Raw genomic sequence first — 17,095 nt, 5'->3', positions numbered from 1 at the left:
CACACACACACACACACACACACACACACACACACAAATTGAAAGTAGTAAAAGCTGACTGTTTTCTTGTGACAACTTCTATGAGGCTGATGGCCTCGGATGATGATTTATTTGTCACTACTCATCATATTAAATTCTTAAGACTCCACTTGCCTGTGTGTGTATTTGTGTTTACGTGATGTACCCGTCTACACAATGGACGTGTGACAGACAGTATTTGATGCAGATTAGACGCTGTACTCACATAGCAGGCTGATAGATAAATTGATTTGATTTGCTAATGCAATCAAGATAAAACAGCAATGGGCTGCTGAGTGCAAATCTTTTTTTTTTTTTATAAAAAAACAACAACATACTGACAGTGTTTTCTGACTGTTACAAGCTAACATATCTTACTTTAGCTCCAGTGAATCAGGTGACTGCTGTGTGAAAAGGTGTCGCCCTAACACGGTGCGACACAGGTGACTACAGCCATTGTGGCAGCTGGTAGCAGGTGTGAAAATACGGGTCATGTGTGCATATGCGCGTCTGTATGATGTGCCAACTCGCTTTGCTGCAGAGACGTTAAATTGTGTCGCCACCAACGTGTGACCTGATGAAGTCACGTGTCACTGTGATGCTTTTGTGAGTGTGCAATGTGTGTGTTTGTGTTTGTACACATGGCAGATTTATCTGGCCTTGGAAACCCAATTTGAATTTAGATTAAGATTAAACCCCTTTTAGACACTTCATTAGGTACACTTGCAAATTATTAAGTAACAATCAGTATAAATGCCACCTAAATAATACTTACTTTGTTTGCATTGACACTCTCCGAAAGGTGCAGTTCAAAAGCATGTTTACAACTGAGAGATCTATCTGATATTATTGTTGCATTTCATATCCATCCAATTATTCATGGGGGGGCTGGAGGGAACCCATGCAGGCACAGGGAGGAAATGCAAATTCCACACAGAAGGACCAAGAGCCCGGGAATTGAACCCAGGCCCTTCTCGCTGTGAGAAACGAATGCTAACCACTGCACCACTGGGCTGTCGCATTTCATATAATAAACATAAAAAAATGACTAAATATTAGGAATCCCCCCAACCCCCCGCAAGTGTGATGCTGTGCTGCAAACTACAACAACAGCAATAAACTGGGACTGTCAAAAATAATGAGTAAAGTCACGTGATTAATCACAAAAAGTTAATGATATTGTTATTAATCATGTATATCCCCAGATTAGACCTTTTTACCTCACATGCACCTTTACCTTCGCAAAGTCATCCGCACCCGGAAGGATTGATAAGAGAACCGCTTGAATCAATGGCAAGCGATTCCAAGGAATTGATACACTGGGAACCAGCTCTGAACAAAAAACGGTTTTCGATTCCCATCCCTATGAATTACTGTACCTAATAAAGCTACTGTATGTGTATTTATCCTAGTATAACATGTTGCAAAACAGTCAACTTCCAGTCAATGGCTGTCATCACACTTTTCTTCCTCGCCGTCAATGGTTACCTTTCATAGTGATTTGTGAAAAAAATGCCCCAAAATATGTAAAGACTTCTTGCAATATGTCATAAATGATGCTTTTTATTAAGTATGATGTGACTTTGAAGTCTGCACTTCCCTGTCTTACCTCTTACATGTTCAATGAAAACTGAGTGTTATAAGTATTGGATCTTAATATACTGTGCAGTCGTGTCAAATGTTGTGAAAATATACATATTCAAAATCAAATGAGAAGGTTCTCCCTCCTTTGTTTCCTCATATTGACAACATGCCTTCAATACCTGCTGCAGCCTTTAACCCAATACAGCAAGCCCCACTTAATCCAAACAAAGATCAGATATCAAATATTCCAGCGCTAATTTGATTTCACCAATATTTGTTTTCATCTGCAAACAGCGATTTGTTTGTTTGTGCGGGCTGCAATAAGCGACCGCCACTGGAAGATAGGATGTCTCTAATGCAAAGATAAGAAGACGGAGCACGAGACACACACACACACACACACACACACACACACACACACACACACACACACACACACACACACACACACACACACACACACACACACACACACACACACAGGTCAAAAATGAGGCAGTGGCGTCTAAGTGTGTTACGCTGTGCAAGGGTAGAACAAGAATGAAAAACAAACATGCTGTGAAAAAAATAAAAAACAAGTGAAGACCCATTCTTTAAGATAAGCATTCTAGAGCAACTGCCAAAGTTTCTAGACTGGATTCACCTATTTAATTTGATTAGAATCATAGATGACTTGTCCAGGGTGTACCCCGCCTTCTGCCCGAATGCAGCTGGGATAGGCTTCAGCACCCCATGACCCCGAGAGGGACAAGCTGTAGAAAATGGATGGATGGAGAGAATCATAGACACCTTTCATTTCGGTGTCTTAGATGTTATTAGGCTAGTGGTGTCACGACATGGACTATGGGGTGTTTGTTTTCCCGAGATGCAAGAATAGTTGGATTGGACATGGCTTGGAGGTAAATACATGATTTATTTTAAACACTAACAAAAGGAACAAACAAAAAGCGCGCACAAGGCGGAGGTGCAAACTTGATTATGAAATGAAATCTTACACTTAACGTAGACTAAGGACATGAAACACAAGAACTGCTAAACGTGACAAGAATAAACAAAAACTTACTTGGAACAACCATGGAAACAAAACAAGGGAGTGAAAAAGCAGGAACTAAGTGACCAAAAACCAAACAGGACATAACTAAAACAAAACATGATCAAAAGATATGACAAGTGGTAGATAACAATGAGGCTACTTTTCTCTTTCAACAAATAGCCAAATATTCTATTGGTGCAAAATGTGGTTCTGTTTACACTGCACACCAAATGGGATTTTTTTTGCCCTCAAGATTTTTTTGGCCAGTCTAAACGTTCCAAAGTGCTTCAAACTGATCTTTTGGTATCAGATTCAGGCCACATCAGGAGGTAGTCCTGAATCCGAATGGAATCTGATCTTTTCAAATGTGACTTCAGTCTAAACGCAATGCGACCTGAATGCGACCCGTATGTGACTTTTCCGTCAGCTTTGGGTGAGCTATGTCACTTGTGTGCGTGGGGAAAGATGCAATCTCCAGCGGAAGTGGATATTTCATCACAACATTCGGTTTCGGTGAGAAAAGTCTATTTAAGACGACCAAATTTTCGGTGCATCTCTTGTCAATAGTACGCAAATAATAGACTAAATGTAATACATGAATATATGTCTTGATTCCAAAGAAATAGCGATTGTTAAAAGACCGTTTTTGACGCTGTGGTGCATTTGCTTACATGTGAGTTGAAAAATAAAGCTAACATAGATCCACGCTGTTGTCCGTGTCTCCTCTACTTAACAGACACTAAAAGATTAGAACCCTCCCAAATACTGTATATTACACTATATACATCAATTCATACATTATATTACTTTCATTTATTTTCACTTAAAAAACACCCATTTTTAGGGTGTTGCGACTTTTATTTAATTTTGTAGTAATAGCGACTTCCTCTCGGTCAATTTCCTTTGTTTTCACTTTATTGCACTGCACATGCAAGTAATGTCGAGGCTATTTTGGGACCGCGTTTGGGCCCAAATGCGCGTTTACACTAGCGTCTGATAAAAATCACATTTTACTTGCTGTGTAAACAGTCAGCTGGAAAAAAATCAGATTTAAAAAAAATCAGATTTGGCCCACTTGGGCCTGCAGTGTAAACATAGTCTGAGACTTACATAGAGTACAGTAGTGTGTGTCAAGGTGAGCGTTTGCGTGTGCGAGAAGGCAGCGAGCATGCTGTGATTGTCAAGGTGAGCTACTGTTAGCAGACAGAATGGGGCCAAAGCTGCCACTGACTTTCTAGAAGGTGCATGTTGTGTACACACCTGACATTTTAGCAATTGCAGAGGAGGTCGTGGCACTGAGAGATCAAATGCATGTGCGGACCACAGAGGAAGCCACTGAATAGATAAAACCCACTCATCAAAATTCAGTTTATGTGCATTTGTCTATGTTTGGTACAGTAGGGAAGGGATTCATAAGGTCCCATTCCTGGGTGGATTTCGCATAAGAGGAAGAGGGGTGGTTTATCATTTTGCAATGTAGTCTGCTGAAAATGATGGAAAGCGCCACTCTATATAGCAACCGATGCTGTGGTCAAAGTTGGGATTGCCACAAAACACATTTTGAGATATTCAACACTCTACTAGCGTAGAGTGGATAGTGCACCCTTCCTTCTCCTAATTTGTCACGTTTCATGTGTCAGGTAACCCGCAACGAATGGGGCCATATGACTCTTTTTTCTACTGTACTAGGTGTCCTCACACCCCCACAATTGATATTAATAATTAGGGCTGTCAAATGACACGTTTTTTTTTTTTTTTTACCAGATTAATCACAATTTGGAATTTGGATTAATCCTGATTAATCACAGGTGATTACTCCCTTGCATAATTAATTTTTTTCTTCAGAAAATAACCCCAATATTTGTACACAAATATAATTTTATTGTCAGAATGTCATCCAAGAACATTTTTTTTTACGTTTTACTGGAATGTATGTCATTTAGTTGCACACAACTTGGTAACAATTGGTCTAAAGTTCTTTCAGGCTGTTTTTCAGAGTGAAATGTAATTTACTCACTTTTGTATTGATGTGTGCACTGACCGTATAGCGGTTATGGTAAGAAAGTTTGTAGTGTCAAAATAAATTACATGATAAATCTAAGTGTGAAAATGATTAAAGCGATATTTTTTTGTGATTAATCACATGAGTTAACCCTAATAACAATATAGCATTATCCTCTTTTATTGATTACAAAAATAAAGTATAGGCACTACGGAGTGGAATATCAATATTGCAACACCCTAAAGATTTTCTGGAAAAAATATGCCTCAAAAGTCAAACAAGACTCCTTGTGTGAAACTTCATCACAGGGAGCATCTAAAGAATTAGGTCAAGAGGTGTATTTTCTTTTTTGTGATGCCACAACAGAAGGGTCCCAGTGATGGCAAAGATTAAAAATATGCCAATAACTATTGCACCTAAAGAATGAACATAAAGAAGTGGTATACAAGTCTTTTGGCTGCTCAGTGTCTTATGGTTGACGTTGAAAATAATGTGACTAAATTAAAAAGACAGGCTGAATCGGATGCCCACTGTTTAGTAAACAGTGTTTAGGTAAAAAGACTCACCTGCCAATTATGCAGTACACTGGTAGCTCAGTTTTGGTTATGTAATCCATCCCAAAATGTCCAATGAAGAGGTGGATTGTACAAAAAACAAACAGACTTTCCCATAGTAAATAATCTAAATCAAATTAATACAAACATATTTTTAAAATAATAATTATAGTTTTACATGCAATAGAGCAATGCAACATATATATAAATGACTGAAATGGATAAATAAATGGTGATGAGCAGAGATGAAGGAGGGGAGGGAAAAGCCACACTGCAAGTTTTTTCTTAAATTAGATAGTGTTGCTCACCTACTTTGTCGAGGTGATGACATTTGAAACTTTTTTTGGCACCTTGGTGGCTTTATTTGCAACCTTACCCAATATAAAAAATATTAAGTCGCCAACACATGGGATTTTTTTGTTTGGGCACTCAACTTTGCGGAACGCTGTGGGGGCAAACAAACGATATTCTTACATGCAATTTGGTTTGGTCATACGATAACTGAGGCGGTATACAAAAACTGGTGCAAAGATTTTCGTCAAAAAAGCGAATCATACAAAAAGTGGCGCATACAAAACTTATACCGAAGTTCTTTTGCATATTTGTCACTGTGTTACATTCATATGTGTCCTGTATGTGAGTCAATGGTAAGTATACAATTTGAAGTTCTAATACTTAATTTTATTACATTTGTATTTTAGAATTTTAAATGAGCATGACGGATAAATTTGACTTGTCTTCGTCAAGCCTTTCTTTTCACTTCTATACATGCTAGATCTATAATGCATCATCAACGGGTGGTTAGTTTTCTTCCACAGTGGCTCACTTCTTTTTTACCATTGTATGACAGCAACATGTTGCAAAAGGGGCGGCGTGACTTAGATGGTAGAGCGGCCGGCCAGAAACTTAAGGGTTCCTGGTTCAAATCCAGCTTCACTGCCGTTATCTCCTTGGGCAAGACACTTCCTCCCACACTGGTGGGAAAGTATCTTAAATGTAGATATACTAGATAATGGGATTCTCAATGTGAATAGCTTTAAATCACTACATAAAAAGCACCATAAAATTAACTTCATTAAAATAATTGGAAAAAAGTTTTCAAAATATTAACCAATCACAGCAGTGGCACATAGCATATGACCAGGCCCTTTAAACCATATGCAATAGAGCAAAAAAGCCCGGGCTTTTAGCTTGGTCGTCAGCACGCTCGTCTCTAATGCCGATGTCCAGGGTTGACTCCCCCCTAACCACCCGTATAGCTCCGCCCCTGAATCAGATATGAGCCAGCAGCCAAATCAAGTGTGATACTTGAACAGCTAATAGACAAATGTACACTGGCTCAACCTATTTATGTATTGATGACATCATCACCACCAGTCTCCTCCACACACACACTCACGCACACACACACACACACACACACACACACACACACACACACACACACACACACACACACACACACACACACACACACACACACACACACACACACACACACACACACACACACACACACACACACACACACAATGAAGTCTTATAATGAGTGTCAGAGTTAATTCAGGGAGGCGCAGTGTTTAAGTCAAGTGCAGTCATGGATGTGAATATCTGTGTGTGTGTGTGCGTGTGCTGAGATTCAACATTTGATTTGCTAAAAGGAGCAGGACACTTCTAAAAATCAATATTTTCTGAGTGTTTCGCTGATTGACTGATTGGCTCGCACGATTATCTATGTAACAACCAGAGAAGCCATTGTTCCTTATTGCGATCATCTCTATTGACGTATGTGGACCATGGCTACATGCATTCGCCACCAAGAAGGCAGGGACACTGCAGGTAAGAGATGAGGTTGGCTTTATAATGACGGGGTTAAAGATATGCGAGAAAAAGAGGGTGAAAGGTCAGATTACAGCGAGTGGAACGAGAGAAAGGAAGGTCACATGAGAGGTTGTAGGGGTGGTGTGGGGGTACTTAGCCATGGGTTCAGAATGTTATTGTGTTAAAGGCTCTTTGGGGGTATCGGAGCTAATGTATGTGACCCTACACTCTTTTCATTCACCTCTCATACAGCACACATCACGTTCCATTCAATCATACACACACTCGTTTAGAACTCTACTTCAATTTCTACTTTGTTTTGAGCTTGGAATAATGGTGTGCGTGTCTATAACACAATATACTCTACATGTTGTGTTAGGAAATTACGATAAGCTGTGGTATGCATTAAAGAAATAGAGGTGACTTTCATAACAAAATATTTCAAAATTAGGCTGGGTAACATACATTATCTGGTAAATCACCTGCAAATGCTACAATCGTTCACAATGAGCGATTTAAAGAGGGATTAAAACTACTTAACAAAAAGACTAGAAAGTGCTTGAGGCTCAAAGCTAGACCTCTTTTGCTACATATATACTGTATAAACCAGATAGAAAAAAGTGAAAGTAGCATAAAGTGAATAGGTCTGAATGCAGAATCACTGATTTGCTAACTTTTCCAGCCAGGGAACCTCACTCTATTTACTGGACAGCAGTCTATGTGGTTTCTATAAATATTTATAATCAATTGGTAATGGGACACAGACAAAAACGACACAAGCTATAAGTGTGAAAGCGTCTAATAATTGGAACTAAACTGACCAGGATGCAAGAATTCTTGCAATTTAACCCTTATGTTAAACATGTTTCTGAATGAGAAATAAACAAGGTTTTAGATATATTTTGATGTGTGCTCTTTATTTTATTTATTCATTCAGCATTTCTTAAAAACAATTACAGCAACATAAATGTTACTTGACTTGTAAAGGAAGTTTTCTAACTGAAGTAACAAGAATTTCCAAGTTAGTTGAAGGTAGAAATACATGGAATTGAAGCATGAACTTTATTGTTGGTCCGACGTAAATATCATAATTAGGTGAACAAGATCGAGTTGGCATAACTCTTATCTAAACTTGGAAATGTTAGTTAAGTCAACAACAGTAGTCAAAGTTCAACAAGAATATATGAGTTTGTTGGAGGTAAAAATACATGGAATTGAAGCATGACTTTTATTGTTGGTCCCACAAAAATATAATAATTTGGTGAACAAGAAGATCCGAGTTTACATAACTCTTATCTCAACTTGTAAATCTTAGTTAAGTCAACACTAGTAGTCAAAAGTTGAGAAAACGCAAAAATCTTGTTGCATCATGTTGCCTTGAATATTTGCGTTTTCTCAACTTTTTTTTTTTACAGTGAATATGGATGTGCTAACCTCTTCAGCCTAGGGAACCTTACTCTATCTAAAAAGCCACCGGTCTATGTGGTTGGTAAAAACATTCTGGTGATATTTATAATCAATGTTTTTGCATTTTTAGCTCAAATAAAGAGCACCTTAGCAAACTTTACCTTGCTATTTATGTTCAATTATATTCTCAATTTTAAGTTTAACCATCAAACTATTTGGTACAAGAGACTTGAAAGCACAGTGTCTGTGGTTCAGAGCTAAACCTCTTCTCATTGAAATTACACAAGCTATCAGTCACAAAATGTGAAAGCAGTCATTCACATTTCTCATTTTTCACAACTAAAGTTACCAGTTAGACAATAAATAAACTCAGCTGTACTCGCTTCTCCAGCTCGGGGAGCCTGACTGCATTCACTAGCTACAAATCTGTGTGGTTGGTAGACACATTTTGATTTGCAGTACAATCAACATTTTTAGTTATTAGGAAGCCAAAATATTCCTGTTCTAAATTCTCCAGCCAGGGAAACTTGACTCCCCCATTCACTAGCTATCAGTCTCTGTGGTTGTAGACACATTATTATTAGCGCTACAATCAAAGATTTTGGTTATTATGATGCAGAAACATTTCAGTGCTAACTTCTCCAGCCCAGGGAACCTGACTCTGTTCAGTAGCTATCAGCCTGTGTGGTTGTAGAAACATTATAATCACTACAATCAACATGTTTATTCATCAAAATGCAGAAATATTGCAGTGCTAATTAGGGCTGTCCCCATACAACTTTTCACTTCCGATACAATATTGATATTGGAGCTTTGAACATTATAATCGATATATTGAACGATATTAATACGCAAATCACAGCACATAATTTTATCATTTTTAGTGTGGAATGACAGTAAAGGCTTGATCAAGTTAAATTTGTCAGGGAATTTTTTTTTTTTTTTTTTTTTAAAGTGGAGTCTTAAATTTTTTTGGCAACACCTTAAGGTCACAATAATTCATGAAGTTAAGCTCGTGATACCGGAAGTTTAATGATGTGGACACGTTTGTTACTGGATACTTAGGAATACACTTCTGTCCTAGAGACTTTGTATGTGTAAGTAATATGCAACTATAACTATTTCATACTTGTTTATATTGACAAATTAGATTTTTTTTTGACTCCAATATTGTGAAATTTAGAATCTTCATTAAGTATATGTAGCTTGTGTGCGAGTGTGTGCTTAGTAGTTGTGTAGCAGCTCAGCTCAGTCTATAACCTAGCATGTTTCCTTTTTGTAAATGACTGCTCGTATCATAGCTTATATTAGAGATTTTACATGCAAACCGGTATTATCTGATTTGGGACAGTCCAAGTGAGACTTCTCTAGCCCAGGGGACCTAACTCCGTTCACTAGTCTGTGTGGTTGGAAGATACATAGTCATAAGCACTTATAATCAGTTTAATTTTTAGAACGCAAAGATAGTGCTTCAGCGTGGGGAACCAAAGTCTATTAAAAGTCACTTTATTATGATATTTACACAATCAACATTTATTTAACCTTGCACATTCCAGCATTGTCATAAACAATCCCCAATAATGGGTTAATATTGAATGACACACAGAAGAGACCATCAACTTTCCTCAATTCACACTAATCAAACGTCAAAGTTCCAAAATCTTCATAGGGGCCGATTAAAAGAATATTCGCTTCTAGAGTTTTAACAGCTCAATCAAAATGACTCGTGGCCAACACGCTACAGTCCGCTTATCCTTCCGAGTGTCAAAATTGAAATGGAATGAAAGAAAGCAGAGGATGAGGGGAAAGGAAGTATCAGCAGATAGCGACGCAAGAGAATGGGGGCGGGCGTAAGAGTAATTTCTTTTCTTGAATAAAGAAAAAAAAAGCTCTTATGACGAGGTCTCAGGTTTTCGTAAAATACTGCACTAGAGCTTCTTGTCCGCTGATTGGTTCATTTGTTCGGTTCCTTGGTCTTTTCGTCAAGTCAAGTGCTCGCCTTGCCTGCCTGTCTTGGCCTTTTGTGTGGCTGTGTGTAGATAAGAGCTGCTAGCATGACTGGCTGCTAGTCATTCAGCTATTATGGCGAGAGAGAGAGAGAGACAGGATGAAAAGCCTAATTCTCCTAGCGTACAAATGGTCTTTTATTTTCGTTCACACTCTTATTGGCGCCTGTTTAAATATTTGCCAGGCCTACTCCTCTCTCACCTGGCTGCTCCTTATTCACACTTGACTGTGCAGTTGTCTCTTATTAACATGACATCTTCTCTTCGCTAATCCATATGACTGGACGCCCCGAACCGTCACGCCTTGGTAATAATAACTGATGCTCCTTATTGTTAACTAAATACCTCAGTACCTCACTTTCTGTACGGATTTGGTTTTCAATGCAAATCTTCAGTTTTCCTATAACGTCACGGTTATCGTACGACCAAACATCTCGCCTTATAAACTAGTCCGTTTCTGGATAATTCCGTGGACTTGAGTGCGCAAAGAACACATCCTACACCTTTATGACAATGTCTTGCTGTGTTATTAAAGGACACAACAATCAATCAATCAATCAATGTTCACTTATATAGCCTTAAATCACGAGTGTCTCAAAGGGCTGCACAAGCCACAACGACATCCTCGGCTCAGATCCCACATCAGGGCAAGAAAAAACTCAACCCAATGGGATAACAATGAGAAACCTTGGAGGGGACCGCAGATGTGGGGACACTCCCCCCCCTAGGCGACCGGTGCAATGGACGTCGAGTGGATCTAGCATAATACCCAGATGGCCAACATTTCACTAACAAGTTGTCTTTATGTATTTTTGCTCATGAAAATGAATAATTTCCTACAACACCAATTAGTTTCTGAGTAATCGGTAGATAACCAACTGTACTTGGAACACCCCATTTTTATCACCAACCTTAATATGCCACCCCTTCATGGTGGGACATCATTTACAGAACTTGAGCCCTTTTCCCTGCGTAGACAGTGTGGATAAAAGCATATAAAACTATTATTTTCATCACTTAATAGCATGTTTTTGTTACTTCAAAACTGATATGATTAACATTATGATAAAAAAATATATATAAACTAATCACAATATCCAGATTTTATCTCCTTTTCCATAGACACCATAGTCTGTGTTTCCTGTTTTCCTCGTTCAGTATTTTCTCAAGCAACTCGTGCAAAACACCAGTAGAAGAGGACACAAATTAGAACACTACATTATATTATTTTCTTTCGTTTTTGAGCGCCGAGTCTGCTCTTCTTTGTCCGTTTTTCCGCAGGTTCTGACTTTCTCCTCTCAATGGTGTTCCTGATATTTGTGATCACATTTAGCTTGAGTGTTTTATTTTTTCCCCAAACTAACACAGAACAAAACCCTTTCCTTCGAAGACAGAATCTGTAAAAAGATTGCTGAAAATTGTGTTCCTCCAGCTTGGTCCGTCCCATTTTGCTTGAGTCAATTAGACTGGAGAGGGCAATTCTCTCATATTCCCATCATTAAGAAATTATGCAGGCTGACCCTTTCTTTAGTTGTATTGCTACAATCTCCATCAGTACATCTGGCAGGAATATTTGCTAATTCCTTCAAATTCTGTGCAAAAATATTGTGTTTCAGGATGAAGATGCTACCAAAACACATACTCTGCAATGTGAATTTGCCTGAATTCTTCTGTAGGAGACATGCATATGTGATGAAAGTTGTCAGAAAACAAACCTAAAATCACTACCGTGTCTATTTTGGGAGAATTTTACCTGTAGACATCATTCGTATGGAATAAGTGCCAATGTTGTCAGCAGTCCTACCGTGTTTGTGATATTTCTTTATTACAAAACCTGTCTGAGTTACCCTGTTATCAACTCTCCACCCGGAAGTCATTCCCCCACAGCTCCGTCCCCACTCTATGACGTCATAGCTGGTTGGATTTGTAGTTTTTTGCTGACTAAGACAGCTACCACACAAGTGTCTTTTCAATGGCTACAAAATAGGTCACCATGGAGACATGCATATGTGATGAAAGTTGTCAGAAAACAAACCTAAAATCACTACCGTGTCTATTTTGGGAGAATTTTACCAGTAGACATCATTTGTATGGAATAAGTGCCAATGTTGTTAGCAGTCCTACCGTGTTTGTGATGTGTCTTTATTACAAAACCTGTCTGAGTTACCCTGTTATCAACTCTCCACCCGGAAGTCATTCCCCCACAGCTCCGTCCCCACTCTATGACGTCATTGCTGGTTGGATTTGTAGTTTTTTGCTGACTAAGACAGCTACCACACAAGTGTCTTTTCAACGGCTACAAAATAGGTCACCATGGGGCCAAAGAAAGTTAAAAGTGCCAACACTTTGATAAAAAAGGTGAGAAACACTATTGAATTCAAGAAATAACTCGTATGAAGTGTATGAAGTTGGTGTGTGTGTGTGGCTCTACCCTCTTCTTTCTTTGCTCATTGCCGTCTACTCCAAGAAGATTTTTCAATAAAGTGACGGTCAATATTCATTGATCAATTTCAGTCAGCATTTATATGCATTTCACACTGTTTTCTGCACGTAAAAACTATAATTATTTTCTATAAAATGCATTTTTGGGTGTCTCAAACGGATTCATTTGATTTGCATTATTCATTATGGGAACAATTGCTTAGTTTTTTTTATCTATTTCTTTATTAAGTGCGATGCAGGTGATTATTATTATCTTAGGGGAGTGGCTCCACACTGCGTATAGAGACACATAATTAGTTGCTATCAGCTTGTTAGCCAGTGAACTAAAAATAAATGCACTGAGACAGATCTGCGTTTGTGATCAGCATTAAAAGGCATCCCAATTTGTACGCATGCTTGAAATAAACGAACACCAGAACCATAACCATGCGCATTAAGGTGCAAACAAAATTGTGACCTGCTATACACACACTTCCTGACTGTCTCCATGACACTGCATTCTTGTCTATGGATGTGGGTCCTACACAGCAAAAGACTTCTGTCAATATCAATTTCAATACGTCTTCACACACACGCACACACACATGCACTCGTGTGAGCTTTAATATTCTTTGTGGGATATCAAGAGACACACACTTGCTGAAACCTCATTTTCCTCCCCTAATGACATATCAAATGTTTGCATATAGCCATATCAGTATGGAAATGTGCACAGGCATACAAGGCAAGCCTTGGAATAAAAGAAGCAATCAAAGCCATGCGTGTGTGAGCGTGTCACCAGCCTCTAAGGTTGGCCCGGTCTGTGTGTCAAACATGAATCGCAGCACACACATAAACACACACGCGGCACAGCCTTGTTATCCGGGGGCCTGTCTTGCAGGCAGCCTCTCTAACGCTGAGTGATGTTTAAATTAGTTTACAATTTAGCCTCCTCGCTATCTGCAGACGGCTCTTAACTCAGTGTGCACGCCCGTGTCGTGTTGTTGTGTGCGTGCCTTTGTGCATGTGTGAGCGTAACAAATTGTTGCCAGTACGGCAGACATCTAATGACTTCAAATTAGCTGCCTGGCGCTCGCCTTGACACGTTGTTACCACTGTGTGTGACGGCGTGTGTGTGTGTGCGCACGCGCGCATGTGAGCAGCGCAGCGCAACCATATCATGAAGCATAAATTGGCTTCACCTCTCCTCACTTTGCCTCTGTCTTTTTTCTCTTTGTCTCTCTCCATCAATTTGATTAAAAAATTACTGTAGCATGGCAAGAAAAGAAGTGTGTGTGCACCAATACACCCTGCATGCAAATAAATAGAATACACATATGCACTATATGTATTGACAAGAATAGACCTGTTAACCTTTTTATCTGACGTGTGAGAGGATAACAAATGTTGAGCTCCTGCATTTCACTCTGACAATCCTTTCCACTCAACACTAGATCACGTTAGAAGTGTGTGTGTGTGTATTAGATCAGTGTTCAGTGTTGTAAACAGAGCTGTGGATTGCCTTTCTCGCTCATCTAATCACGCCATCTTCTTTCCACCACCAAGCAATCGTTGGCCTTCGCTCTCTCTGCACACACACACACACACACACACACACACACACACACACACACACACACACACACACACACACACACACACACACACACACACACACACACGCACACACACACACACACACACACACACACACACACACGTGCTGTGGCCTATGATAACCAGGTTAACCCAGCCTGGCTTCTCTTAAAAGGAGAGGTTAAAAAAAGCAAAGGTGGTTCCAAACCACATAATAAAATAAAAATAACCTGTCATTGGGCCAAACGTACAGTAACATGGGGATCAATAACCATGTGCATGTCTGCACATACAGTAGATCAATGCAAGCCATATATACACTAGCCTCATCTCCTACCTCCTTCCTTTCATTTATTTCCATCTTTCACCTGTATTGATGAAATAATGCACATCATGTGACATGCCATTGACGGTATTATCATAGATCATAAAGTATTGTGAAAACTGATATCATCCACTATGCTGTGTAAACAGTAACACGAGTAATGTTCAATTTTGCTTCTATCATAACACTAATCTATGGCATATCTATTCCCGCCTCACAAAACCACCAATGTCTTTCATTATTCTTTCTCAGAAATGTTTACCCCCATTTCCTATCACCATCTTTATGGCAAATTTGTGCATTTGCAGTTATTACAATCACTATTAACAGTGTTATCACTTGCTCACCCCCAGGTTCTTCCAATCAGACTTTCTAATCACAGCAAATATTACATGAATATCTATCTTCTATCTTGGTGCTCTCTTTGCTCTTTGTCTGTCCCTTCTTAAACCGTAAACTGTCCAGTGGTTTGCTGCTGCCAAAAAAGGTAGGTTAAATAACAGTGGGAAAAAAATTATGCTGTGTTAAGTGAAGTCCAAAGTCAATTTCAAGAACTTTTTGGAAAACTGTATTGCATTCCATGTAGAGGATGTCTTACGTCATTTTACTAACAGGTATCATTGGAAAGTTAGGCCTTGTTTACGCTGCACACCAAATCAGATGCTTTGCCCCCAAGTGACACAGATCTGATTTTTCTAAAAATGTTCTACAAATTAGTCAAATTTTTCAAATAGTTATTTTTTTGTGTGCCTCCCGTACACTGGAGGGCACTTATTTCCTTGTAGCGCGGCAAGGAATCTTTGCGACTTGTTTTAAGTCAACAGGTGAATGGTATACGCTTCCGGGTTATATCCCGTGCATTGAGACTGGCGCATACCCGATATGAAGGGCGCCTCTGCGGAGGAAACACCTCTTGAGGGATCTGGTTTCCAATCTCATAATCCATGTGTGTTAGTCCGACTTTTCAAAAACCGAACACGATCGGATTAAGGTGTTTCCATGGGTTGTAAGAGGCTTATTTAGAGCCACACTATTTGAGAAATTGGACTAATTTAGTGCATTTACCTGTACTGTTGTCTTCTATTTCGAATGTAAAATTCCGAGGTCTTGCAGACACCCAAAGTTGGTTTGTCCGAGAGCCTTTTACCAATTTGGCATTCCGAGATGTTTGGCATGTGTAAAACCTGACTCCTTTGATAACCAAAATACAGGACACGTTCGGCAGCTTGCTCAAATCTTGTTTAATGGATGTGGTCATATGGCTCAATTGAATCAATTGTACTCAGTCTTTAAGGTAGCAAACATTTGAAACAGGGTCCAGTTTGTTTCGGCTGGCTTTGGCTGGCAATAATGGCTACCTAGCCCCCACAATGCATTGCAATATCACGTGCACTTTCGAGCCCTATATTGGATCAAATAGAGTATAAAGGTGACTATTTCCTTTCTAGAGGGCTCCCATAATGTCAAAAAGCATATTTAGAAAGTCGTAAACGGGTGTTTTACGCTGTAGCTACGAAAATATTCAATTTATAATTATTAATTACTACTTTGCCTAAATTAATTTACTACAGTCAGGCCTGGAACCAGATAACAGCAGTAATGAAGGTGAACTATAATTAATTATAATGAATGGAATTTAAGATGCTATGAATTCCAACTTTTAAAACAACATTTGTAGATTTTGTCACCTTTGGCTCAAAATCCATTCATATACTCACTAAACTACAAATGGAAATATGCATCTTTGCTATAATTAGGCATATTTACACAAAGTCCTAGGTGTTATTGTGTTTATCAATATGCATTGTCCATTTAAATAAATAAGGTAACAATAAACTCAACTTTAAACAAACTGAAGCCAATGAGTTTACATTGAGAAGTTCGAGGCGGTGGAATGGACTCATGGGTTCAAAAGGTCACAATTTCCTTGCCTGTGCATGTACAGTATGTGAGGGCATTTGGTTTGCCAGTTGGAGATGTCAAAACTGTCTGGGTCCAGGGATTAGGGTGAAAGGTCAGGTAATAGCATACTTACGAGCAGCAAGCATGTTTCCGTGACCTCTGTAAATGTGTGTGTGTGTATGTGTGTGCGCGTGTGTATACTATCTCAGCATGGACGGGAGGTCAGCAGACTTCTCCTACCTGGGATGTGTTTGGCCCAGCCGATGTTGACCACCAGTTCTCTGTCGGCGAGGTCGCACAGCGTGGTCAGGGCCTTAATGTCGCTGTCTGGTACCGTGGGGTCGGGCATGGCGTATATCTTTTCCGGCTCGGCCACCAGCAGGTGAGAGACAATTTTGTTATCTGCAAGGCAGCCAAAGGCAACTG

General features: G+C 39.3%; 1 protein-coding gene across 7 annotated transcripts in view; it reads right to left on the bottom strand.

Moving 5' to 3' along the window:
- esrrga (estrogen-related receptor gamma a) overlaps window positions 1-17,095 on the bottom strand; it is a 122,590-nt gene that overhangs the window by 34,525 nt on the left and 70,970 nt on the right. For 5 of the 7 annotated variants that reach the window (XM_061964340.2, XM_061964333.2, XM_061964335.2 and 2 more), the window contains exon 7: window positions 16,910-17,092. In XM_061964340.2, coding sequence (XP_061820324.1) covers window positions 16,910-17,092 — 183 coding nt within the window. The remainder of the gene's footprint in view (window positions 1-16,909; window positions 17,093-17,095) is intronic. The other 2 variants (XM_061964336.2, XM_061964338.2) reach the window with 1 other exon arrangement.

Source organism: Nerophis lumbriciformis, linkage group LG06, assembly GCF_033978685.3.
Source record: "Nerophis lumbriciformis linkage group LG06, RoL_Nlum_v2.1, whole genome shotgun sequence".
In the NCBI taxonomy this organism is placed as follows: domain Eukaryota; kingdom Metazoa; phylum Chordata; class Actinopteri; order Syngnathiformes; family Syngnathidae; genus Nerophis; species Nerophis lumbriciformis.
This window is presented reverse-complemented; position numbering and strand designations above follow the sequence as displayed.